This window comes from Dipteris shenzhenensis, chromosome 19, assembly GCF_047967505.1.
Source record: "Dipteris shenzhenensis isolate YYH24624 ecotype China chromosome 19, Dip_SZ_1.0, whole genome shotgun sequence".
Taxonomy (NCBI): domain Eukaryota; kingdom Viridiplantae; phylum Streptophyta; class Polypodiopsida; order Gleicheniales; family Dipteridaceae; genus Dipteris; species Dipteris shenzhenensis.
In genome coordinates this window covers 29,482,934-29,510,559 of record NC_141614.1, presented here as the reverse complement: position 1 = coordinate 29,510,559, position 27,626 = coordinate 29,482,934, and the positions used below count along the sequence as shown (strand labels likewise).

The window sequence follows — 27,626 nt, the reverse complement described above, 5'->3', positions numbered from 1 at the left end:
TTGTGCACTTAGAGGAGAGTGTGTTGTGCGGGACACGGCATACTCTGTGTCAATTTGGGGTTCCTCTGTCTCGTCGGTCCTCTTTCTTTTGGCTTTGAGCACCACTTGCTCGACCTTGGGGTTAGCCTCGCCCCTGATTTTTTATTCATTGACTTGACAATGGAGGCGGAGTGGCTGTAGAGATGTCCATGGGCCGTAGGAGAGGAGTAGAGCCCGGGTTGGGGATGTCGGTTTCAAACTCAAAATTGAGTTCCGAATTCATTAGAAATTGGTGTTTGAGGCTCTTGATGAGGGAATCTGTGGATGTCCAAGGACATTCGGAGAGACGAGGGGAGCTAGAAGAAATTATGGGAAAATTTTGGCAGGCGTGGGAATGTCCCTAGGGCCTATTTTTATAGGAAATCCTAAAGAGTGGCAGTGGGGTGTCACCATAATGCGACAGACAACATGTGGTTATATCGCGTTGGGCGAGGATGTGTCTGCCCAAGTTGACGAGAGCCCCTTGTTTTTTGTGCTCTACTGTGCCTTGCCATGTGCATGGCACATATTTGGATGCCCTTGGGCGGCGCTTGGTGTGTAAACACCTTCAAATTGCTTTTGCAAGCTAAGCGAGAATACTCTCTAATAAGAAGCTGTTCCCTCACACCGCGGGTGGCCAAATGAGTCGTTGGAGGCTTTGGGCTATTTGATTGGCCACCGGTGCCTGAAGTGTCCACACCTGTGTCCGCACCGCCGCGGGGGAAGAGGTCCTAATAAAAATGCCTTATGCCACATGTGATAGAAATGACATATGCCACATGTTATAGAAATGCCTTATGCCACATGTAATAGACATACTTTGACCCGCATACCTGTGCACGTGAGGCTGTTGTCTTCGTGGATACGCTTCCGAAGAACCTTAAACTGGCGATGGCGAACCCAAAACTTGAATTCATTTGCGCGGGGAACCCAATCTTCTCATCGGACTGAGTTTTGACGTCTACAATTCTCCTCTCCATGGCCTCCGAACAGCCCTGGCAATCTTATCACACCGTCTTCACCAATGCCAAAGCAGGTTTGAACAATGCGCTCATTAAAGACTCGACGTTTTATCCGTGGGGGTCATTCAGGCTTTGTTGCCCTTAGCTCGCAAACGACATATGGGTTTGCAAACCCAACATTGGGGCCCTTGTCCAGGCGGAATTAAGCTGATGGTTTACACGCTTCCTTCGAATTGTTCTTGTTTTACACATTATTGCATGTTAATTGAGTGCAGGAATGGATGGCGTGGACAAGGAGAAAGTACAAAAGGTGGTATATGATATGAGTAAAGGGTCGAAGTATTTTGAGAACGAGCAACGGAAAGAAGCCCTAGTGCAGCAGCGAGTGCAGCACATGCAAGCCCAAGCTGCTCGGCTTACTAACGCTGACTTAGCAAACTATGAGAAGGTTTGTTCTAAAATTCTATTTCAAGCAAAGTTAGCTCTTTGCTCACTTTCTTAGCTAGATGTGTATTTCATACAGGTATACGCGTCCCAGTTTTAACAGTTAATAGATGCCACGATGGGTGCTCTTCTCTCTATTTATTTATTTAGTTTGACTTTGAGAATTCTGGTGTAAAGATGGCAGAGTTAAAGCTAGCAGAATTGGAAGCAAGTAGGGACCTTTTGCGCACTTGGATGCATGTTGATTTGGATGCATTCTATGCTGCTGTTGAAACTTTGGAAAATCCTTCTCTTGTTGGAAAACCGATGGCTGTGGGGGGCGCATCGATGATCTGTACAGCAAATTATGAGGTGTGTTGAACTAATCAAGCAGTTTTTTATGTGCTTTATAATATCGTCCGCGCTTGTGACGGTGACATGTCATCCATGGATTCTGCAGGCTCGCAAATTTGGAGTTCGTGCTGCCATGCCAGGTTTCATTGCTCGAAGGCTGTGTCCAGATTTGATTTTTATCCCTCCAAATTTTGATAAATATTCTCGGTACAGTGAGCAGGTTCGCGAAGGTAATGCTTATTTTAACATGTTGTACGATAGTTTTTTGATCAGTACTTGATTTACGGAGTCCTATTGAAACGCTACACTTCATACTTTCCACGAGACCGTTAGTTCATGAAGGTCCAGTGCAGTACTTGTGCACTAGTTAGGAGTTTAGTACCGGCAAAATAGAAACACATGAAACATTCTAATGGTTTAAAACAAGATAAGTTGCTTTGCTTTTGGCGGAAGACTTAGCTGTATCAATCGTTGGTGAATGATGACAGTCTTTCATGAATACGATCCACAGTTTCTTGCAAGGAGTTTGGATGAGGCATACCTTGATATTACTGAACAATGCGGTCTACGGAATATTAGTGCAGGAGAAGTGAGTATGGATGGACTGAACACTGCTTTTGCTTGGCAAGATGATGGTTTGGAGCTCACAAATTAAGGCATTAACTGTAGATCTTTTGCCTAAGGTTGCTGAAGAACTGAGGCGGCGTGTCCAGGAGAAGACTGGTCTCACTTGCAGCGCAGGAGTGGGACCCAACCGCATGGTTGCTAAGGTTTTCCAAGTAGCCATGTAGTCCAGATCAGACTTAATTAAGCCCTTTTGAATCAAAGAAATTAAGATCGCTTCCTTGGTTACATTTATGGGATTATGGGATGACATGTTCTAATTGCTTGAAAGTTACATTGCCTAGATTGGCTTTTCAGATTTTCCGTATCTTGAAGTTTGCAATGTGTGCTTGCTTTCACTGTTTTACACTTGATGTCATTGCCATCATGAAGCAACATTTGAACATTCGATCCAAGTGTGAAGATGTAATCAAGATAAGATTGGAGAGCCTGCGTGGGAATAGTGTGCATGCTCATAGTCAGTATCGTACATGCCCCTTACATTTCCGCTCGATATACAAAAGATGTTCAACGAATCCAACAAGTCAGAACAGAGGAAGCTTTGAAAGCCTGCCATATAATCACAATACCTAATAGTTTCAGTTGTGCTGCAGGTCTTTAACATCTGACAATTTGCATATATACATAGTCTTGTAACTTCTGACTGAACCATTTGCTGAGCACCGGTGTTGGTGTAAGTCATAGGCGAGTCTACACCTCTCTTCTACATTTCCATTTGCTTTATGGCGTTGTAATGAGCCATGATCATACGATCTCTATCCTTTCGTCAAATCATACCTCTCTATCTGCTGACTTTCTAGGCATTGAAAAGGAGTTTACCTCAGCTCAGTGTATCATGTTTCCTAGCTTCAGCCAATAAAATAATGTCTAGATGATCTGGAATCAACACTTGAAATCCCACTGCGTGGCACCACTTCAGCTCCAAAAGCATACCTTCAAAGCATTAATTATCTGTCCCACAGACCACGAATCCTAGGGGTGTGGTTGAGCTCAGCTATCTGGCCATGCCTTGTGTATGTTTGGTTAGATGCTGTAAGTGTCCAATAGATGATATCGACTGGGGGCTATGGATCTTGGCAAATTACAAAACGCGGCTGATTTACAGCATTTCTACTCAAAGATGCTAAGATGGGTTTGATCTTTGTTGATCTTTGATGTGTTGAACTTAGTCAGGGGGTCTTTGTCACACGAACAGAAAATTGATCAAGCCACTCTGTAGTAATATTAGCATGCAGGTCCTTGGCCTCACGATCAAAAAATTGGATCTAAGCTCTGCATAAAGGGCAAGAATCAGTTTTGCAATTGCCGCAGGTGAATATTTATGATACCTCTTCTTCATCCTGTTCTAGCAGTGTACATGCTTGTATATTTTGGCCACAATACCCATGTACCCCTTGTGGTACTCATCTTTCTTCCACGCTCCTCTAGGACCACATTTAGAGCCTTGTTAAGACAACAAAGCAACAGCATAGGCCTTCTTGCGATTGCATCTCTTCCACCCATCAGGACATGTATAGTTACCAAATGTTGTGTGCTTGACCCTATGGAGGTAAGTGACCACTTGGAAGATTGCATCAAGCTATAGAGGGGTAGCCCCAAACTCTGCTAGTATGATCTGCTGTGGGACCGATGGCTTGCTGCGGATCATCCAAGCAAAAGCAGAACCTGAAGTTTCTCAACATGGGATCAATTTGTCTCTGATAAATCTGTCCCCCAAAACGGACTACCGTACATCCCCGCTAGGCGGACCAGTGAGTCAGCGAGGAGAGACTTGGTTCCGGGATCAGAAGAACGGGCGCTCGAGTCTTGCTAGTGCGGCATATCGCCTGCTCAAAATGGCCTGCATAGCTGGTCGTATCATGAAGATTGGTAGTGAAAAGCGAACGCCCAGGTATGTATAGGATGCAACAATCTCTACTGGAGCTCCATCACAGGTAAATTGCTCTTTGTGCGTGGCCATTCAGGATTTCTTGAAGATTACGATGATCTTGCTTTTACCCAAGTTGATCTTGAAATCATGTGTACTGCAGAAAGACGTCAATTGAGAGGAGCGGTGGGTATTGGGGTCAGGGCCCGGAGGATGAGAGTGGGGCAGAAAAACAGGCCAGATTGAGGAGGGACGGTTAAGCAGCAACAGGAGAAATGTGGGAAAGCTGGGTGGGAGGAGAGGCTTTTAGGGACATTAGCAGTGGCTGTGAATTGATGTGAGTAGTCAGTGAGGGGAGAGAAACTGAGTAGTCTAGTAGGGAGTGAGGGGGGAGTATTGGGCAGCAGCAAGGGGGGCGAGGATGAGGGAGGTGGATAGAGGTATGTAGATAGCAGGGGGAGAGGATGAGGAGAGTGGCGGTCAGGTGCAGCACAAGGGCAATAGAGGGGTAGTTAGGAAGGCAGCAGTCTGGTAGGGAGGGGTATAGACCAGCAAGGATGAGTAATGAGGAGCAGTGTACCTTCGCTCTGTGTGCTGGTGTTAATCTGTAAGTTTCAAAGCGGTATAGACCAGCAAGGATGAGTAATGAGGAGCAGTGTACCTTCGCTCTGTGTGCTGGTGTTAATCTGTAAGTTTCAAAGCCTGAAGATAATAGCACATATGGAAACATGTGCTCCTCTTTAGGCTTTGAGTTTTAAACCCTTAATGCACTCAGCAGCTTTGTGACTTTAACCGATAATTTCTACTACCAACTCTATATAGGTTTACCACACTTGGAACTTGGCATCTTGTTACTGGACTCTTAAGGCTTTTCAGATTATTTCATACAATTCATAGCTTTGCCTCTTTGCTATGTCATTGGCATGTCAAACTTGAATCTTTAAGCCTGACTTTGGAAAAAATACTCATAATGCTATGCTGAACAATGCCTGATGAATAATGTCACTATTGAAGACAGCTGTGTATTGTCAGTTTTTTTGAACTTCTAGGCTTAAATGATATGTCTTGCTTTTGGGCAACTGTAGAGACATCTCTTATAGATCATTCGTGTGTTTTCCCTGTGCTAGCCTTTTCCAAGCTCAAGTAAAGTGCAACATCGTAGCTGGACTATCAACATTGTTTGTGTGGTTCTAGAGATAAGACTTTTGGGATTTTTAGCAGAAATGCTCAAAACTTGCACAGAGGTTACAAAGTGTGTGAATGGAGAAATATGAACTTAGCATGCTTCTACTGTGGCATACTTGACAATGGTGACAAATTCTCTGCTTTGGTATGTTTTCCTGTAGGTGTGCTCGGACATGAATAAACCAAACGGGCAATTTGTTGTTCCTAATGAGAAAGGAGCGGTCACAGCTTTTTTCTCATCACTACCCATCAGAAAAGTAAATTTTCAGATGTCATCTGTTTGTTTGTTTGTTTTTTGTTCATCTTGCCTTAATTTGGGGTCTGATGTGCATTTAACTCTTATAATTTCTGCAGGTAAGCGGTATAGGAAAAGTCACAGAACATTTATTAAAAGAAGTCCTTGACATTGTTGTCTGTGCCGATTTGATACAAAAACGAGCACTTATTACAGCTCTGTTTTCTCCCATTTCATCAGGTGTGTCAGCTTTCTGAACCATTTGTCGCATTTGGTGATGAAGGGTTTTGAAATGCTGTATGCTCTTTGGTTTGGCTTGCAGAAAATTTTATTCATATCCGGGGGTGTTTTTGCCTTTTTGAAAAGCTTGGGATTCTTAGTCATGTTAACTTGCAGTATAATCCTGATAGGGAAGGGAATAGGAAGACTTCTTTAAGATCAATATAATTGTAACTTAGACTGCTGCGCATGGAAGGAGACAGGGCATAGAGAGATTGAATTTTGTACATTTGCATCTATAGTGAGGGATAATCTCCAATGCCTTTCTGTTGGAGAGAAAAAATACATGAACAATGTCAGTTTTATTGAGAAGTGTCAGGCGATTGGTGACTTTCATCCAAAGATGTGGAGCTACAGTGACTCGGTTTTGGGAACTTGTGCTAAGAGGTAGAGCCTATAGGTAGATGGTGTAAGGTGCCATCCCTTGGCCCCTTAGCCACATCCCGAGCTAGCTTGCATCCGCCTCATATCCATGCCGAACGCGCCTCAATCGGAGCCCGGACGACCAAGAAACGTCCATTTCCGTGAGCAGCCCTGCAGCCATGCTAGAACCTCAACCAACACCCCAGGGGTGTGCGTGGTGCGTGCTGTGCATGCCAGTCCGTCTGGCTTCACTCCCCATCACCTGTCGTTCTGTGCTCTCTAGCCCACTCACGTTCCGGTGTGTGCATGTGCAACTCTCATGAGAGACCGTCATGTCAAATACCATCGTTATTCATCATATGTACAAGAGGTTGGCACCGCGCCTTTGAAGGGAGCACTACTTCCCATATACTCTCCACTGTCCTATTGAGTTCATGTCCTGATGAACTTATTTCAAGTGCCATATACAAAGGGTCCAGGCCGTCATGATCAACCGTCACACCGGTTGTCCCGCATTTACTCACCCGCTACTCTAGTCTAGTCTAGTCTAGCATATACATCCAGTTTACATTCATTTACACATTCATTTACTAACGGTGGTTCCATAGCTTATTCCAAAGCCAAATTTCCACCGTGCATCCCGAAGATGTGTCTAGAGATTAATTGAGTCCGTTTCTCAATGAACCTCGTGGTACCTGAGTGGTGGCATGCCCGCCGGATCCTCCCTTTGCTTGTCTATTTGCAACTCCGCATTGCGTCGAAGAATGATGGCTTCCCTGCCGTCTTCCCATTGTTGATCCACACTTGTGCAACTCTGCGTTGCAACTCTCTTCATGAATAAACTTATTATGCAACTCCGCGTTGCTCATACCCATTGTTACCGATATCGACTTACCCCTTGGTTCCGCTTCGTTGGATCGACCTGTTGGAGATGCCCCCTGCATCTCACTTGTGCTTCGATGTTTGAGTGAAGATCTTGATGCACGTTCCCTTGTGTTCTTATCGCCATCTCATTCATGCATGTGCTACGCCTTTGTTCGTTGAGGTTAGATTTGACACCATTGGCGACGCTCCTCGCATCCCTCGTGTCCTCGCGCCAAGTCTCACCGGTTCACTATCGTGCACTGCTCACATAGCTACCAACCTCCAAGTCTTCGCTCTAGCTTGCAATGGGCTCTCTGACCTTGGTCCACCCGTGTCACGTACCGTTCTTGCTACCCGCTTTTCCCTTGGAGTGGCACCCATCCTTCGCTCTGATACCAAGTGTAAGGTGCCACCCCCTGGCCCCTTAGCTGAATCTCGAGCTAGCTCGCATTCGCCTCATATCCATGCCGAAAACCCAACATGAGCCGCCCTCCTACTTGCAGGTTTCACATATTGTGCCCGTCTCCACAAGACGATCCCCATGACAAGGTTGCCAAGCTCCCACTCTATTGTGGTCCCAGCCAACCATGAGGACCTCCACACCTAGCTCGTACTCGTCGGCATCTTTGGCCCATAACCTCTCATCCATGCTCTCTGCGAGCCCCCAATGTGTGCACTCGTAGCCAGCCTCTCTGCGAGTCTGCGCTCCCGAGACCCCCTTGGATTTCTTTCCAAAAGTTCTTTTACCAGCAGCCTTTCAGCCCAAGCTGATGTATTAGGAACGACGAGCCTTTCGTGCTCTTCATAGCGGCATAGGTCGCGCCTCAATCGGAGTCCAGACGTTTAAGAAACGTCCATTTTCGTGAGCATCCCCACAGCCATGCGAGAACCTCAACCAACACCCCAGGGGTGTGCGTGGTGTGTGCTGTGCATGCGAGTTCTCCTGGTCTCACTCCCCTTCACCTCTCGTTTCGTGCTCTCTAGCCCACCCACGCTCCGGTGTGTGCATGTGCAACGCTCAAGAGAGACCGTCATGTCAAATACCATCGTTATTCATCATATGTACAAGAGGTTGGCACCTTGCCTTTGAAGGGAGCACTACTTCCCATATAGATGGGATTTGCTACATCCTTAATGACCCAATCAGTGTAAATGATTGGGTTACCAAACGCAAGAGATTAGTTCGCGTTTTGTTATGGTACAAACAAAAAAAGACTAAAGGCTCTTTTTTTTTGGGGGGGGGGGTGGTAGAGTAGTTAGAGTTGTAGAGGTGGATTTTGTACTTTGTTTTTTGCAAGTAGGAGGGAATTTTCAAATATCAACAGAACCTGCACATAAATTTATAGGAAGCATGACCCAGACCATCCCATGATGTCAACAATGAAAACACATTAGACTCATTATATGAGCAACGAGGTAAAAGTTAACAAAATTGAAATTTTGAGCAGGTGCTTTAAAATGCAATAGAAGGCTGATTTGATCGTTGTCACATCCATGCTTCCAAGGACGGTTGAGCGCACCAATTAGCTACAATAGAGTAGAAGGGTGTTCACTGGGTAGTGAGCCCCACTTTGAAGGACATAAGGTAGCTACTTCCATAGAAAGGCTAGAGTCATAGGTTCAGAACAGAAGGGCTTACATTTGCTTGGATGGCCACATGTTGGAATAGGAATGGAGCATCCTAATATACTTACCTGCAATCAAGAAAGACAGCTTCATTGCCATGTATAAGCTGCCCATAGGCTGCACCAGCATACACAGGTCCATGTAGCAGCAGCAGCCGCAGGAACGTGTATGAAACCATGAGATAGAACATACTTCCTCGCAAGTGTCGATTAAGAACAAAGCAGAGGAGAAAGTTGGGTGGGAAGCGGTGTATAGATGATTCTTTGTCTATAATTATATGATGGAGATTATCTGGCATAATCAAATTGAGATATTAAATACAAAGTTGAAACAACACCAATGGAAGAATTAGATGGAACAGGTTAGGTGTATTGCCCTAAGAAATTTTTTGCATGGGAAACATGCAATGAAAGGGCTCTAGCCATCATTGGTCTTGGTCTGTCAGATAAATTCATACACCACATTGATTTTGAGGAATCTGCAAGAGCTTGCTGGGACAAGCTGACAAAGATTTGTGGTGGGTTGATCAACAACTCAAACTTGTACCTACGTGAATTTGTCAGAGTGGTTCCTTTGTTACTCGTTGATAGCTGTGGTTTAGAGATGTGCAATGCTATTGTCATGGTGGAACACGTAAGGAATTTGCAATCTAGAATTCAACGACTGGCTTCTCTAGGAGTGAGGGCCAATGAGAAATGGTGAAGTGTGTAGACTAATGGCGGTTAAAGAGAAAGAAAACAGCTCCTTTGATGAGCATGCCCTACTGGTGAAGGAGATGACATCATCAAAAAGGCCTGCAACAGATAAACGCAACTGCATCAACAATACTGGTGTGCCACAAGGAGTCTAAGTGTTACAGAAAGTTTTATGATGAGAAACATGGTCTTCATTGATCTGCAAATTGTATGGCAGTCAATGTAAAGGAAGGAGGAGGACCATGTAAAGAGATGATGAAGATGAATATCACATTGGCTTCAAGCGTGACACTTGCTTTTGAGGCCATTCAGAGTAGTCAAGTAAGTGAAACATTATAAAATTTAGATTCATAAATCTATGTCCTGGTCCAAGAGCTCTTTAGAGCTATTTTGTAAGGGGCATGTGTGTATATAGGCGGTTGTAAAGAACAAACCCCTAATCTGATTCTGACGTACACCGAACTGCTGAACAACAGAATTGAAATATTCACACATTGAATACACAGGCCTAGGAGCGTCCCCTAGACCATAGATACCCCTCACACTTGGCATCTTGCCAAGTGTCTCCCCCATATGAACCTGCCCCGTTGTCCACATAGATAGGAGATCCATATAACTAACATTTGGTCTTATTTGCTCAGCCATTCGACCCCAATAAGATCACTATGAACACCAGCGTGTATAGGGAATATTGGATATCTAGTCCTCTCGTGTCCCCTAACCAAGCACCTTGGTAGAACCTTGTCTTTGACCATTAGTTTGACCCTGTAACTCACAAACCAAACCATTAACCAACCATATTTACATACATAAAGCCAAGCCGAAACGGTTTACAGCAAACTAACCTACGGCCTGACTTATGTCAACCAATCCATCCGAGGCCATATCACATTCAACTGGAACGTAACAGCCGTGAGCCACTTCTATTGGTCGTATTAGTAGTTGCTCCTGGGTGAACTATTTTGAGTTGCCCCTGATGGGCAATTAGATGACTGATTGTCTGTTTAGGGTTCGATGTGTGTGTTGCACAGGTTCAAATTTTGTCAGAGGAGGCATGTCTTTACAAGTTCTTCTAGTGACACGTTGGGATCTATGAACGATGGCCTTCTTACTAAAGATGACTTTATAGAAATCTTCTTCACCCTCATGAGTGGATGGAAGCCCAGGTGAGGCATGGTCTTTAAGGCCAACCTATACCATTCAAAATGCCAAATAGGGCAGTTTTTTAATATGTAACAAGGTCAGATTGAGTCAGTCAATCAATATGCAAACTACTTCATTATTATGGTTATTCTACTCCCAAAAATGTGAAAATGAAGCTTGACAAGTCCTTTGATTGGAGTTAAATAGCAAGTGGTATGTTTAGAGTTTCGGCTGTTTGATATACATGACCACATCTGAGATTGCCTAGAACTTTGTACATCAAGCTTGACAAGTTCTTGCGTGGAATCAAAATGGTATTCAGTGGTGTCTTTTTGGATTTGTAATGGGAAGACTAGCACTAGTGCTGTTCCCTGCAAACTCATAGGAGGTTGTGAAGAATGGCACTTTTTACATTTGAGACCTCCTTTTGACAATGAGACCACACCTGAGCTTGGTTTGTACAAAAGGGTAATGATTATAGTCATGTGGAAACACAAAGGAAAAGGAGAAGCATCCAACCAGGTGGGTAAGTTGTGTTTCTGAATTCAGATATGGTGTGAGAGCCTGTTCTTGTCCTGTGGCTTCTGAGACCTAGACACTGCCTTCAAATTGTACCCAGAAGTGTGTGCAAATTAGGATGCCGGGGCAGGCATGAAGGTAGTATGCCGTGAAATTGCAAAGCATTCATATTGGGATTGTGTAATTCACTGTTTCACTAAATTAATCAAACCTGAAGAAGCTTTTGAAGTCTTCGTGGAGATTGAAGGATACAGAGGATACAAGAGCAGAGCTCCAAAAATCCAGTTACAGTGGTGAAGTGCCCTTTGATATTGAATATCTTTACATGCACTACAGACTTTGTTCAAGTGGCAATACAATCAGGACTGTCACTCAGAATCAGGAGAGTGTGATTCTCCACGTCGATGTTGGTGTGGGAAAGAGAATGAGAGAATGAGTGAAGGACCCATCCTTTCTTTGGTCAGGTGATTTTTCGCTAAATCTGGTAAGTTGTTCTGACTGGTTCAAGTTGTGGAGCAATTGCATAGGAATATAGGAGTTTGAATTCTTGAATCAAAATACCTATTGTTCCATATATTGTTCCATATAATAGGTCTTCTGTAATCCTTAAGTACTTTGCCATTGTCTTGCTCCTGTCTTGGGAAAGAAATTGTTTTTCCACAGTTATGAATACCCAAAATATAGCTTTGTTGATTTATTTATGAGCTGTTGGTAGATTCAATTCTATTTGTGCATGCCTGTGGCTACATTAATGCTCTTTACAGGTTGCTTCGAGTGCCCAAGATTGTGTGATATTCTGAGTGCCTCATTCAAGTATGTTATATTGTAGAGGTGGCTCCTTTTTGATTAGATGTCTGGTGATACTTCATCATTTACAAATTTCTGTAGTGAATCTTGCTTTTTTCTTGTTTATTCCAGCCTAGGTTCTAAATACATTCTTATCCCCTTATGAAAGTCTTCAAGAGGGGGACCTTTTTTTGTAGTATATGCTATAGCTGCATGGAGATCCCAGATTGAGACAGATCTCTGTTTCCAACCTGCAGTGTTTCCTTTCCATCTGTTAGTGTATGTTTGTTTTGTGTTCTTTAATTTGTCATGCTTGCTCAAGTCACAGTGGATTCTTGTATCATTTCATCTAATATAGCAAGGCAAACAATTACTTGCATGATGGTCTGGTTTGATGCTTGGTGTGGTGTTTTTCTTCTTTTGCAACACCTTTTTGTTATTCATTCATTTATTGCATTTGGCAGACAGACATACACCTATTTTGATCTTCTATCCCCTTTATTCATGTTTGTCTTGTTTCTTTACACAGATTTTTTCCTGTCCGTCGGCTTGGGTATTGGCGGTTCGGATACACCACAGGAGGAAGTACGGAAGAGTGTTAGCTGTGAGCGCACATTCTCTGCAACAAGTTGTGAGAGCAGCCTGTTTGCTAAGTTAGGTACATGCAAAGTTCTTGACTTCACTTTGAGCCTTGCATATTCAAATCGTCAATCTGTTTCACTTTGATTCTTGGTCATTCAAACGTCAATCACACTTTGTCTGATACTTTTTCCATTCCCTTAGGTAATATGTTCACGTGGATTATTAAATATGCAATTGTTAGAAATTTCATATTAGCTGCCCATACATACATTACAAGGATGCTAGTGATCCAATGAATTGGAAAACAAGAGTGCACAAGTGCGTGTGGGCACTGCCTCCTAGCATATTGGGAAGTGTCCATACCTTACATATATAGAGCACCGCCTAGTCTTATTTAGAGCTTATGGTTTAGTTTATCTTGACAAGAGTGCAGAATTGTGCATGGTCACGGCCTCCTAGAATATTGGGAAGTGTACATACCTTACGTATATAGAGCACCTCCTAGTCTTATTTAGAGCTTAGGTTTAAAAATAATAATTACATGTGGGAATTCATAAAAGGAGAATCCTATTCTCCACTTTTGCACTCCCTCTAAGGAGGCAGTGCTAAAAAGGCAATGCAAGCATTTACCTAGTATAGGCACAATATTTGTGAGTTTCTTGATGTAGCTCGTGAATGGTTAGATTGAATTGAAATAGGAACATTTGCTTGCCAAAATGATGAACACCAGTATCTCGATTTGCAGGATCCCTACGTGTTACTGCAAACGAGATATCCTCCAAAGACTTTTTAAGAATGCATGAAATGCTTCTTGTAAGGATCCAGATGAAGGTATGGGAAAGTGAGGGTTGAAGGCAAGATGAAATGTGGGAAAAGTGTCAGCATCTTGATTATATAGGGATGCCTACGTGTTACTCCAAACAATATATCCTCCTAATACTTCTTAGGAATGCATGAAATGCTTCTCCAAAGGATCCTGCTGACGATGTGGGAAAGGGAGAGTCAATATAGCATATGTCAGAATATAAGGGTCAACTCCCCATTTGTTGGGCCCCGAATGAGGAGAGCAAGGGGGAGTATCACCTGTAAAAATTTAGGTGGTAAGGGAATGGATGAACAGACTTCCACATGGGCAGCACATGGGCTGTCATGTGGGACCCAGAAGCGCATTGTGCTGCGGCCTCAAAATGGCCTCAAATAGTTTCGTGATTGGCTACACCCAAGCAAACGTTGACCCAGATGATAGCTTCATATCAATGGATAGTGCCATACCTTGTATGTACCTAGGGCAATGTTCTCATCAATTAATTTGGTGCTGATCTAAACATAAAGACCTAGCAACCCAGGGAAGGAGCTAGTCCTAAGTCCTGGTGTTAAAAGAAGGCCTCAAACCCAAACAAATCAAGTATACATATTCGTCATTTTTGCCATACAAGTATCGTCCTTAGGGTTACTTATGACCCACCCTTCAGGGAAGATCTTGCATGTTACAGACAGCCATGGTGTTGGTCATTCGTTGGGCCACACATGGGCCCAGGGCTTGCCCTCAGCCTGGTCTGGTTGGCCAACAGGCGAGGCTGGTTGGACAGCAAAGGGAGCTGGTCACTGGTCGGGTTTACAGCAGGCTGCCATATTGGCAAACCTGCACACTAGTTGGTCAGTACAAGGCCCAGTCAGACACTATATAAAGCTGCTTTGGGGGGCAGTCGGGTACTTGCAAGTTGCAGAGCAGCATTGTAGACTGCAGACTAGTTGGCCAGTCAAGGCCCAGTCAGTCAGTATCAGGGGCATTCAACCCTATATAAAGCCGCCTTGGGGGGGCAGTCAGGGTAGAGCAGCATTGTAGACTGCTTGAGGCTCTTCAGGAGTGCATCCCCAGGCACTAGAAGGACCTGGAGAAGGAAGTAGCAGGGCCATAGCAGCCCATCAGCTGTTACCAGGCTTTAGAAGCACACCAAGGCACTAGAGAAGATGCAGACAGAGGTTCCAGTAAGGTGTGACAGAAGCACCAGCATCACCAGTATACCTTAGCATGTGTAGTGAGCAGAACACACAGAGGCAGAGAGGGAACTGTGAGTCAAAGTTTTGGGCTCTTCCTGTAGCCACTGAAGTTCTCATCAGAGGGGCACACACAGCAGAAGGATAGAGGAGCAGATTAGGGCAACACTTTGTGGCCTCAGATCAGTGTGGTTTGTAAGTGAACAAATGTGTAATAGATTTTGGGTCCTCTCTTGGACATTCTTATTCAAGTATTGGTTGTTGTATCTTGCTGTCTATTCCAGATTTGAGTGTGGTTTATATTTACATGTATGCGTGCACATCCTGAGTAGGATCTAGAGTTCTCTAGTGTGATCTTGTGGATGATTCATTTTCTTCTGCGTGTTGTGACATCATACCAAAAGCTAGCGATTGAGCTAGGCGTACATGTTGAAATATTACTCCAACATGGTATTAGAGCTAGTTCACGATTTCAAGCTCCAAGGGCCCACAGATCAACACAGGAGAGGATCAGAAGGTCTACTTGGAGGTTGTGTTTCAAGAAGAGAGCAGAGTTTTCTATCCATCCAGTTTATGTTCCGATTTCTATCAATGCCTTCACCCAATTTTGGGGACAATTGCAAGCTGGACGGGAGCAACTACCCAATTTGGAAGGTGAAGATGAGGAGCCACATGGTGGCTAGAAAGATTTGGAGGCTGGAACTGAAACCCAAGGATCTACTGGATGTCGTAAAGAAAGGTGACCCAGAGGATGTGGAATAATGGGAGGAGAAGAACAAAGAGCAATCACCTTTGACCTTTACCACGACGTCAGATGCAATGAATCCACACAGTCAGTCGGCGGATGCTTCAGCAGAGGCCTGGAACACACTAAATGACTTGTAAGAGACAAACAACTGGATTCTTATATTTGTTACAATGATGATGTGAGAGGGAGAGGGGAGATGTAGCTAATAAGCATGTAATTAAAGTCAAGGTTGTCAGAGATCAAGTAGCATCTGTAAGTGAGAAGGTCGACAAAAATCAACTTGCGTTGTTAGCAAAATATATGCTTCCCAAGGCTTCAGAGGTTTGGTCACAATACTGCAGAACGATCCAAGCCATGAGTCATGTGGAGCTGGGTCCGATGCTCATGCAGGAAGAAGATACGGAGAAGTACGGGGACGACAATGCGCAGGATAAGGCCTTTCTCGTGTCAAGGAAAAGGAAAGGCAAACAAGGGTAAACTTGGACAAGGTAAGCCCAAGATTGATGGTGACTCTTCAAAAGAGGTAGGGGATAGTGGGGGCAAGAAGAAACAAAGAAAATGCTTCTACTGCGACAAGCTTGGACAAATAGCAAAAGATTGCAAATCGAAGAAACCTGGTCAATAGAAGAGGAAGGAGGACTAGTCCTAGAAGGAAGAAACAACAACCAATGTGGTGAAAGATCTGTTGTTTTTGGTGGTCGCCCCAAGCACGCTAGAGAGTATCTGTCAGAATTTGAAGCATTGAGTGCTGGGTTGCATTTTTTCTGATTCTTGTGTAGATGACAACATTTGTCTATATCAAATACAACGATTGAGACTGAGGAGGAGGCCATCGATGTTGAGGGCGAAGATGCAAGTGTACAGGTAAATTGTAGCCATGCGACAACCGCCGAAATGCAGGCTCTGATACCACTGTAGGGCTGCACGTGGCATCCCAGAAAATGCACCGGGTGCGGGGTCCCCAGGTTCCACCCCATAGCCACATAGAGAGCTCTCGAAAATCCCGGGAGTGTATGACTCTAGAGGGCTCCACGCCTCTATAAATTCAATTGGTATCCATAGGTCATTAATGCTTATGGGACTAAGCAGCCTCTCCCTTTGTACATGGGTCAATAGCGTGGCCCATGATTCTACCAAGGTCATTGGATCACTCCCGCGCATACGTGAGGGTGAAGGCCACCACCTCCAACATTGGTTGATAAAACCTCACTGGAAAACCCCTATGGGTCGAGGGGGCCCATTTTCACACCATAGGAGGGGCAGTTTTCCTACTTGGATTAAAAGTGCCTGCTTGTTATTCAAGTAGGGTTAGTGTCAGCCACCCTTCATCACCTCGTCCGACCTCGCTACTCCTACATATCACTCCCCCGCCCAGATCATACTGTCCCCACCCTCAATACAACCTCAACAGCCCACCTTCATTCCAACCTCTCTCGAGATCCAGTTCCCACCTGGACCAAGACATCTTAGGCCCCTGCCAGATGCTTGGGACTCCCTATTGGCTGAGATACACAGCATCCGGGCCAGCAGGCAGAGCTGACACATTACACCTAGGAGCAGGCCCGTATTATTCACGAGTAGGGCACCCTTATCCAGGGACTCAGACACGACATCACACAGCTTCGAGAGGAGCTCGAGACCCTCAGAGCAGCACCTGGAGGGACCCCAGTCACAGAGATGGAGGCACAGATAGCCACGATACAGTCAGCTATAGTAGAGACGACCAGATGGGTGGACATGGCAAAACGGGAGCCCGCAAAGGCAACCGTTTCAGCCGCCATACAGGAGCAGCAGCAGAGGGCTGCGAAGGCCCTCAACATTCGGATACGAGGGATCACGCGAGACAGCACTAGCACCACTACGACGCCCATGGAGGAGGTGATTACCTTTGTGACCACCACCATGGGGGTCCCCGACCATGGCATAGAGGGAGCATGGCGTGTTGGGAGAGATCCCAACCGAGAGCAGCCCCTAGTCATTCGCTTCAGAGATTCACATGCTCGACTAGTGACACTTTGACGCCGAGCCTCTCTACGAGAGCATCCCACCTTGTCCATGGACGAGGACTTGACACCACTACAGATTGAGGAGCGACGAGTTCTTCTGCAGCAGCGGGATGTTGCCCGCAAGGAGGGAAAATGGGCCGTGGTCCGAGATGGTAGGTTGTTGACCGGCACCCGTCGGCCTCCCACCCATACCCCCTTGGGGGACGGGGCCTATGCGACTCAGGTTTTCGAGACCCTAGACTGCACCATTTGGAACTGTAATGGCACCTTATGGTCAAACCCATGGAACTTCTCGGAGTCTTATACAGGACGAGACATAGTCTTTCACACGGAGACACACTAGAGCCCAGAGCGTCCACTACCGATAGTTAGTGGCTACACATGGGAGTCAGCCTTCAGGGATGAGACGAGGGATACAGGAGGAGTTCGAGGATCAGGCGGGGTCGCAGTATTGTACAGGTCTTCCCTCGCTGGAGCCATCTCCATTGAGAGGAAGGACGCACACTCCCGATTCATGTGGATCCGGATCCGACGCACAGACACCCGTGACCTTTTCATAGCAATATGCTACTTTCCGAATCCCGCCAGACACATTCCACTTCGCCAGAGTGGCACGAGAAGAGGGTGAGACATCGCCATATGCACCCTTACATCAGGATATCCCAGACCTTTCAGCCCGCGGGGAAGTTCTCCTTGTTGGGGACTTCAACGCTAGGACGAGTACGCGACATGCACCACTCTTGGACTTCCGAGACGACTCTATCATGCTGCCAGACATGGACCTGGACGGAGTAGGTATGACTAGGATCTCATCGGACCGACACGGGCCTGTTACACCATATGGACACGCACTCCTTGATTTGGGCAGGATGCATGATCTCATCATCTACAACGGGCTCGACCTATGGCCCTCCTCAGGTGGTTTTACTTGCTTCCCACACGGGGGGGGCACTAGTGTAGTAGATTACATCATGGGATCCACCGACTTCACCGTAGCACCACTCCCTCCAGAAGCTGATCACACATACCTATTCTTCATTATCGCCACCCCACGCTTAGCCACACCACACACACCACATACACGACACCTACCATGACATACACTTTGATCACAGCCTCTCACCGGCCTACTCTGGACGCCTAAACAGACTCCTAACCTACATCGATCACATACCACTCATAGAGGACCGTGCTACCCTGATTAGTGGCATGCTCCACGAGACTGCCCTCCAAATCTTTTCCCACACCACATGGTCCACTAGACCACCACCTCTTGGTTCTGTACCTTGCAACAATTGGTACGATGCAGAGTGCAAGGCTTATCGCCGACAGCTCCGACTTGAAACCAGATGTCACCTCTCGAACACACCAAACACGGTACGTAAGTACCGACGTCTCGTACGTCGGAAGAAGCAGGCTTTTCTTCGTCAAAATGAGGAGCTACTGCACATCTTGTACAGCAACAACTCTAAGGATTTTTGGCGGAGATTCCTTGAGCGTAGGTCCCCATCACCCCTCACCGACATGAGGTCTGGCACACGTATGCACACCATCTATATGATGTCCCACACCAGCCCACTCTAGACCTCATACACACACCTCCTCCCACCACTAGCACGTTGTTCACCAGAGGGGGAGTCAAGGACGCGACATTGAAACTGCACAATGGCTGAGCTAAGGATCACGAGGGGCTATGCACTGAGTTTATCGCATATGGGATCGACACGTTAGCCCCAATCCTAGCAAAGCTATTCAATGATTCTGTTTGCCTTGGCTTCCCCCGCACTTGGACACTCAACACCATCACCCCCATCCACAAGGTAGGGGATCCCATGGACCCGAGTAACTATAGGACTATCATGATTGGACATGTGATGTCCAAGATCTATGCAGTTGTATTGGATGCATCGGCCAGCCTGTTCGCAGAGATGAGAGGGCTCAGAGCAGAGGGTCAGGCCGGTTTCAGGCGAGACCATGGGACTATGGATCACATACTCACACTCAGGAGTGTCATTGAGGAGACCAGATCACGGAAGGAGAGGGTATACTGTTGCTTTGTGGATTTCCGCAAAGTCTTTGACACAGTATCTCGAGCTCGTCTTATCACACGCCTACAGACAGGGTTGTCCCTTATCACCGATCCTGAGTACCATAGGGGTCAAACAGGGTTGTCCCTTATCACCGACCCTGCTTGGCCTCTACATCGATGAGCTTGAGACTTTCATACGTTCGGAGGGACCGGTTGCTCACTTGCCAGGATCATCATCAGGATTCTTCTTTATGCAGATGACGTGGCACTCTTGTCGTCCACACCCGAGGGGCTCCAGCGACACCTGGATGCACTGCAGGCTTTTTGTTTATCCCATGATTTGGAGGTCAACCTTGGCAAGACCAAGGTCATGACCTTTAACACCTCTCGAGCAAACATGCAACGGAAGCAGTTTACTTTTACTTTGGGTGGGTCACCAGTTGAGATCGTATCCTCATACACTTACTTGGGGGTCATCTTCTCCGGCCTGATCTTCACGATGAGACCAGCGATGCAGGCCAGACTGAGCAGGGGATACGCCTCACTGGCTCGGCTAGAGAGACAGTGCTTTCACTCCCACTTCCAGGACCCTCGGACCAAGGCTCTTCTCTTCGACTCCTTGGTCCGACCAATCGGTATGTATGGTAGCCCTTGTTGGGGGCTTGACATGTCAGAGATAGAGTGGACACGGGTGGAGCGCTTGCAGATCCTCATGCTCTCACGGATGATCCAGGGGAAACCGTCTGTACCACATTACATCATTCAGGCCGAGTTTGGTGCTTCTCCACTCCAGCTAGATGCAGCCTTTCAGACCATCACATATCTACATCGGGTTAGATCATATGGGGACTGCACATCAGGGAGACAGAGGTTGCCATGGTTGGCTCTCGATTCCTTCATGAGGCTGGCAGCAGAGGGAGACGAGCGATGCTGGTATGCACGGACTCACAGATGGTTTGTGAGACTAGGGTTCCACATCGATAGGATACCTCCTTTTCAGTACAGTTTAGATGCCCCTCCGGTACTCCCACCCACCATCCCGATTGGGCCACATACCAACCAGGTCATTCGAGAGAATCTCCTGCAGCTACACACCTTTAGGACCTGGTTGAGCCGAGGGAGCTTCCAGTGAAGCTGAGTTTCTACAGAGATTATTGTCTTCGCATTTTGAAGGAGGGATTCATCACACCACTGGGGTACACTGAGCTTCATATGCCTCACTCATTACGGATCTCCGTCGGGCAGTTTTGGGTATCATCACACCGCCTCCGCATAGAGAGCGGCAGAGCAGAGGGGATTCCTAGGGCGCTTATGCATATTGTGCGACTGTCAGGAGGTTGAGTAGGAGGAGAATTTTATTTTCAGGTGCCCAGTGTACTACAAGATCTGAGGTCGCTACCACTGCCTCTTCAGAGACGGCTTCGGGCTCCTTTCCAGATTCCTCGCCTACCCAGATCAAAGATGCCTTGCGGCCTTCATTCACAAGGGAGTCCGACATACAGAGTACTTACTCAGGCGACGGGGCTTGGCCACATCATCGCACCTTTGAGAGCAGGATCACAGAGTTCTTCCCATCGAGTGACATTGATCGTCCAGTCTCTAGCCGCCGACGTGATAGAGACCCCGACCCGACGATCGCATCACGACACACGAGACATCGAGGGGACACACATATCACTCTGGGGGACCTCCCGTCATTGTTTAGACCCGGGATACGTCCCACGGGAGTCACGGTGGCTCTGGTCTTGCGTCGAGCCTCGTCCAGGAGACCGAGACGCACGGCACCCCTTGACGGGCACCAGCGTCCCATCACCGGCTATGCACCAGCCAGGGGGACATGACATACGGAGGATTCCGCTCCGCTCCAGTCCTTTTCTTTTCATTGTTACATCCAGATGTATTTGATTATGTATGATCAGACTTAGGATTCAGCACGGGTGATGATGCTTGTTTCAGTAGCTCCACCCTTATTGTGATTTGTATCAGGTTTTCTTTCAGTCTCATAGACCCATCGGTCTTCCGAAGACTCTAATAAATTTCTTTCTTCTTTCTTTCAGCCACTAGTCTTCGGCTAGCTATATTAAGAGTACACCTCTTTGTAGTTTTCAAACTCGCTTTGTAGCCGATTGCATATAGGAGTAGATCTTTATCGCAATCGAGGGATTTTAATTTTCATTACTTATTTGTAGTAGATGTTCTTTGCATCCACGCAAAATTCTATCTGTGTGGTGCTTTATCATTGGCAACTTCATTTTTGCATCCGCTTTCTTTCTTGGATAGCTGAGTTCATTTGTCATTCTCAAGATGTGCTTATGAGTACGTCTTGAGAAGAGCCTGGAGCTCAGTGGAAAGCATCGTTTTATTGACTTGAAGGGGTCACCGGGTCAGCCCATGTTGAAAGTTCAAGCAAGATTGTCCATCTTGAAGGCCATGATTTCTTAGTGCACTGACGTATTTTCCGACCATCTTGCTATTTTTGGTCATTTGAAAGGCACAAAAGTACAGACAGCACAGTCATAGCATAAAGTTACTGAATTAGCGTTAAGGTACAAGCAGCCAGAAATAGCAAGTGGGCAGTTGTTTGTTAGGGAAGAGCACTCATAAAGGAGTTGTGTCTGTAATTGGTGTATAGAAGTTGATAACAGGCATGATGAATGACATAGGAGGTGCTTCATGCACTCGTAAACTCTCTATGTTAACTCGACAGCTTTACAACTTTGAAAATCGCAAAAATAGACAGTTTGCAGCATAATAATTGGAAGTACAAAGATAAACTCTAAAAATTCATGGCATAACTTACACAGTACACAGAATAGAGTAGAGAAGATGGAGTCCCTCCGCTAAGTCGGATCTTAGCGGAGTTTGATATATAATGGAAGATACAGAGTTGCTTAGTGGAAAGAGAACTTCCTAACTAGTAACTTTTGGGACAAAATCGCATGCTATGGACACTAAACTCTTCTGCAAAAGTGTCTTGGACAAAGTAATTACAACACTCTGCTGTTTTTGATAACTGACTGTTCTGAATTCCAAGATCTCAATTCATGAGGTTGCCACAGGGGAGAGATGAGATTTCCAGCAACATTTCGGGATTTTGAATCGCAATGTCCAGATGTTTGTTCCGATTTTGCAATTTGTGGTGGGACTGTCAGGAAGTCTCTTTGGTTATGATTTGTTGAGGTTGGTGGTGTGTTAAGAGCTATGCCAGTATCTGAGATTTGAAGAATGTTAATCAAAGAGGGCAACTTTCAGACAGATTGTGAGGTTGGCTTTGCCGTTATTTTTGGAAGCATGTTTACAGCATGTAATGAGCTTGTCTTTTGTTTCAATTGTACATAAGCTTGTGCTTCATCTTGTAAAATAAAACTTCTACTTAGTGATCCGTAGTTGAGGAAAGCCACTGGTCATTAGGGAAGAGAGTTCCATAGTAACATTAAAATCATGCAGGCTGAGTTTGCAATCATGGCCTAGTTGAATTAAGGGATCATAAGACCATAAGATATGGTAGTATTTAAATGTTTTACACTGAACTGTATCATGTCGGTCTGGTTTTGTAATTATCTACGCTACATTTAAACCATGCTTAGTACGTATGCTGATTGCTCCCCAACAACTGGATCCATGCTTTGAAAGATGTATCTCCTTTATTTTACTGCATTGCAGATGAGATAAAGGTGCACAATTGTTTTCACCTATTAACAGATAGTGCCTCAAGTGATTGATGCATGATTGGGCTTAAAGATCTGATGCTCCTAGTATTTGTTTTGGACTATAGTCCTTGGATGATTCTGATTGTCTGTCCACCTTTTAACATTGGTAGAGGATATAGCAGAGAATCTCTCAAAAGATATGGCAGTTGAGGGTTTACGGGGACGCACACTGACGTTGAAGCTAAAGACAATTAAATTTGAGGTTTTTTTTCTTGAGCTTTGAGCATTTGAACATTGAGAACTGAAATAATACTTCAGTTGTTGTTTTGGTTTTAAGTTCGTTGTTTGATACTATGTCTAATTCGTGTTTTGTGCTACAGGTTCGAACACGATCTTTGTCATTACCATTCTTTGTCCATAAGAAAGAAGAATTGGCCTTTCATGCTTCAAAATTATTGAAAGCAGAGCTGCCTTTGTCATTGAGATTGATGGGTATGTTATCTGATTGCTTCAGGCGTCTATTTCTTATGTTTTCAGTATGCGTGCAGTTTATCCATGGCCGATCCGTGTTTTACCCTAGCCTGCAACATAGTATGCTTTGTTGCCTTTCTACAGCTAGAGACACTGTTGCTTGAGATCATCTCTTCTATTCTTAGCGGACCGATGGAGTTTGTCCCTACAAGCTTCTGTCACTCAAATGATCAGCTCCCTCCCCTTTCTTTTGGTGTTTTTGGCTCTCATGCGGACAGGCATTTGTGTACTCTCCCGTATAGACTCTGTGTGTGTATCTCTCTATCGATATTCATCTCAAACATCAGCTTTGGGTGTGGATGCCTGCTTTAGTGGCCCCACCGCTTAGCTTTAATTGTATTCAGGCTCACGGAGCCTTCGGTCTTTTTGAAAACATTAATAAAATTTCTCTCTGTGTGTGAAAAAAAAAAAAAAGAAAGAAAGAAAGAAAAAATAAATAAAAATATATATATTTTGTGTGTGTGTTGTGTACCCGCCCCCATACACCCTCCCGCCTCCTCTCCTCCTCCCTCTCTCTCGAGTCTCAATTTCAACTCTTACAAATGCAGGTGTCTTGTTCCATTTGCTCTCTGTGCACTCTTATTTGATTCTTTGTTCAAGGTTTTATTTTTTGTCTCTATCTTTTGGTTGATAATGTGGATTGTGGGAAATGGTTTTGAGATTCTCCTAGAGGATAGACAATTAATGAGCCTCAAAATTTCTGAATGACAGGTCTTCGTATATCTCATTTCCAGGGTGATTTAGCAGATCCAAGCCAACGGACTATCTACGATTTTATGCATGCCAACTGTGCTCAGTTGAGTGAGGATTCAAATTATGATGCTAGAGACAAGGGTTCATCATATCCTGATGAAGTCCCACAGGAGGGGTATGTACAACGAACCTTGCTCTTGACAAGTTCTTCAGAAATAGCAAAAACTCAAGCACCTTCCTTTATTTTTTGTAGTGGGAGCCCAAAGCCTAAAAGAAGATTGCTACAACTTGCTGATCCACAAGCAAGTCAGTGTCCAGGAACTGGGAACGAATGTACAAGCACATCTCGCAGTGTCTCTCCTAGAGATCAAATATCATACTGGCATGAGAAATCTATAAGGAATGATGACATAACCAACTTCCATAAAAAAGGGATTCCCCCCCATAAGTTTGTCTTTGACATTGAGCCAGATTTTACAAATTGTGATTATGACACAGCCAACTTTCCTCATGTTATGAATTGGGTGGATGGCAACTATTGCTCGTTATGTGGGTTCGAGATACCACCCTCTTTCACTCATGAAAGGCAGGAGCACATGGATTTTCACTATGCTCAAATGTTGCAGCAGGAGTATTCAAACAGTGGGAATTTTGAGAAATCTGGAGACTGTAAACAACAAAACAAGAGCCTTCACAGGTGACATTTACTCTCTAATTGCTCTATCTTGTGGTGGTGTTTAATCAGGGCCTGTCAAAAGGCGAAGTTTATTGCGTAAGTTGCTTTGTCTTGCTTTGGCGTGGATTGAAAATAGGTTCTTGGAGTCTGTTTTATTGCAGTTCATCAAAAAAAGCGACACCGAAGAAGGGAGGCATCGGCAGACCTGAAAGTTCAAAAGAAAAGAGCAGAAATGTGCCCATTGATGCTTTCTTTTCAAGAACATGCGGGGGGTGAACTTGGGTACATTGGTTGCAATATGGATATTCAAACAGGAGGAAGCTGTTAGAATGGCATTGAAGATACCAAGCCAGCTGATTTACAGAATGTAATCTTTATGGGAGAACTTTGTTTCAGATTGCATGCCTATTACTTGGTGTGCATTCCCTGCTTACTGGTCTTTCTTATTGTGGCATTCTGCGGTAATCAGCGGTTTGTGTACAAGGAGAATGTAAAGGGTCCTCGTACAAGAAGGAAATGGTCTGCATTTATAAAAGAGGTGCTATAATATGGGGGAGATGCTCTGGAAATTCCCAAAACTGCTAGTATTTGGCACTTGATAGCAATAGATATCTTATAATCAAGTGTCAAACTCCCTTAAATGATGCATCCCTCTATTCCTGAGGTGTCGGGCAATTGTCACTGCTTATGGACCCTAACAGACTGGTTTAACGGCTCGGGAAGGCTTTCAGTCTGGTACATTAGCAGGCAGAGAAGATGTCAGAATCCACAAGTATGGATTTGAGTGTGAAGATGTCACCACAGGCAGTGAGCATAGTTTGAACTCAATGGAGTGGATATTTGCTGCATCCATTTGAAATTGTAGATGTAGATAATGTCATCTGCACGTAAGATACGGGGCATCTTCTAAGTATCCACTTTAATGCAGATAATGTCATCTGCATGTTAAGGTATGTTGAAGAAGTGGGGCATCTCTACTTCAATGCATCCAACAAAGTTGACATGTCATGGAACTCAAAGAGGTCAATTGGTGAACACTCATGCTCCCTAAACATGCCAAACTACTGAGGGATAGAATCTACTAGCTTGGTTGCATATTATTATGTGATTCTCATTGATTGATGTCTTGTAATCAAGATAAATCTCTAGATGAGATGCTAAGTGTACTGTCAGTCGAAGCAGTTTAACATGATTTAAAATGAGGAGAGGAAAAAGGATTGGTTGGCAGTCAACCTCTTGTAGTGTATGGGATTTCTTGTGTGTGTCTTAGTATAATTTGACCCCAAGATTATTTATGAAAGGGTTTTTTTTGGATAACATTTATGAAAGGGTTTTTTTTGGATAACAGATGGACGATGGAGAAATTTTCGTTGAAACTAGGTTGTTGAATGCCGCCTGAATAGAATGTTTTTGAAGTTGTTTAGTTCATACGATACAAATAAGCAATTAATATAAATGAGCACAACTTATGTGAAGCCAATGCCTTTGTGATATTTATAAATAAAAGTATAACATGTAAATGACATTGATATTCTAGGAGTTTAATGAATGAGCCTCTATGCTTGTCTTTTGTAGCTTTGAGGGGAACACAAATCATAGGCAATATTACCTTAATCAGCTATGGTTTAATGAATGAACCCTATGTACTTGTCTTGAATAGCTTTGAGGTGAACAATGTACCAAATATGTGCGATTGAACCTAGCTAGCTAAAGAAAGATGAGTGATGCTATTGGACATAAGCTCTTTATAGAATTAACAAAATCTCGAGTAGAGGGATGCAACCCCAAATAGCAAACAACTTTTCCATTGAGAATCCATCAAAACTAATGGGCAAGCATCCAATAAGGAGGATCAAAAGTGCTTTAACTAGAAGGCCATATATTTATGCCCACCATTAATTTGAGCAATTGTTGCCAAGGAAAAGGAGGCAATAAGTATCTCAAAGGACTATTGTTTGGACCCCATAAACAAGCACATGTATTATTTGCATATTCAAGGTCTTACAAATCACATCCCAAAAGCTAACAATGAAACAATTGTGTCTCATTAATTAAGAACAATTTTGTCTCATTAATTAGGAAAGTTGAAATTTACTTGGTTGCATTCCGTTTTCTATAATGTTGGAGTAGAAAGTATAAGTGGAGACACAATAAATGATATTCGATGAAGGTAACATTTGAATATGATGATCGGCAATCATGGCGGTGTATGTGGATGATCTAATCATACCAAGCAACAACATGGATTAAGATGGGACCATTCTCAATTAGACAACATTGATGAATTGCTTGGATAATATGATAGTGGAAACAAGAAGACTCAAGTACAAGAGAATGTAGAGAAAGAGAGAGCTCCTATTCCCAATGTTCCAAGTACACAATGAAGACCAAAGTCAAAATTTTGGTCTTAAAAACATTCACCTTTTGAAGGGAGGGCTAATCCTTGTACTCTCTTGTACCTCTCTCATTCTCATATTACAAACATTTGGGCCCATATGGCTCCAAGGCAGACAGCATATTCTAATCCTCACACCCTCTCTTACATCTCTGCTTTGTCATTACAACATATGAATTGTTAATCGTTGTGGCGGTTAACATCATCCCGCGGAGATAAACCGGACAAGTAGTTTCTTAGATGGTTACAAAATTCTAATTGCAAATAGAATTAATCATTCCGAATCAGATATTGTGATTTTTATACTGCCACTGAGGTGGTCAAAGCCCCCGTTGAACAGCCAAATATGCTAAAGATACCGGTCAATAAGCTGGA

General features: G+C 44.6%; 1 protein-coding gene across 2 annotated transcripts; it reads left to right on the top strand.

Moving 5' to 3' along the window:
• Positions 1-809: 809 nt before the first annotated feature.
• On the top strand, positions 810-26,101 carry LOC147890320 (DNA/RNA polymerases superfamily protein). 2 transcript variants are annotated; one of them, XM_087390441.1, is made up of 14 exons: positions 810-1,054; positions 1,256-1,428; positions 1,602-1,775; positions 1,864-1,987; positions 2,246-2,346; positions 2,441-2,527; positions 5,595-5,690; positions 5,788-5,908; positions 12,473-12,601; positions 23,127-23,218; positions 23,337-23,448; positions 24,199-24,355; positions 24,434-24,877; positions 25,018-26,101. In XM_087390441.1, exons 1-14 carry the CDS (start codon positions 997-999, stop codon positions 25,130-25,132), a joined length of 1,983 nt encoding a protein of 660 aa, XP_087246567.1. In that variant the 5' UTR covers positions 810-996; the 3' UTR covers positions 25,133-26,101. The 2 variants fall into 2 exon arrangements, with proteins under 2 accessions (XP_087246567.1, XP_087246568.1); XM_087390442.1 differs by lacking the exons at positions 24,434-24,877; positions 25,018-26,101 and having other exon boundaries at positions 24,222-24,309.
• Positions 26,102-27,626: the final 1,525 nt, after the last annotated feature.

What these genes read in the sequence shown, in the direction of transcription:
- LOC147890320 (XM_087390441.1), top strand. Translation starts at nt 997, where the DNA reads ATGGCCTCCGAACAGCCCTGGCAATCTTATCACACCGTCTTCACCAAT. An exon ending in GGAATATTAGTGCAGGAGAA is followed by an intron (nt 2,347 to 2,440) that starts GTGAGTATGGAT and finishes CTTTTGCCTAAG; the next exon opens with GTTGCTGAAGAACTGAGGCG. An exon ending in CAAAACAAGAGCCTTCACAG is followed by an intron (nt 24,878 to 25,017) that starts GTGACATTTACT and finishes GTTTTATTGCAG; the next exon opens with TTCATCAAAAAAAGCGACAC.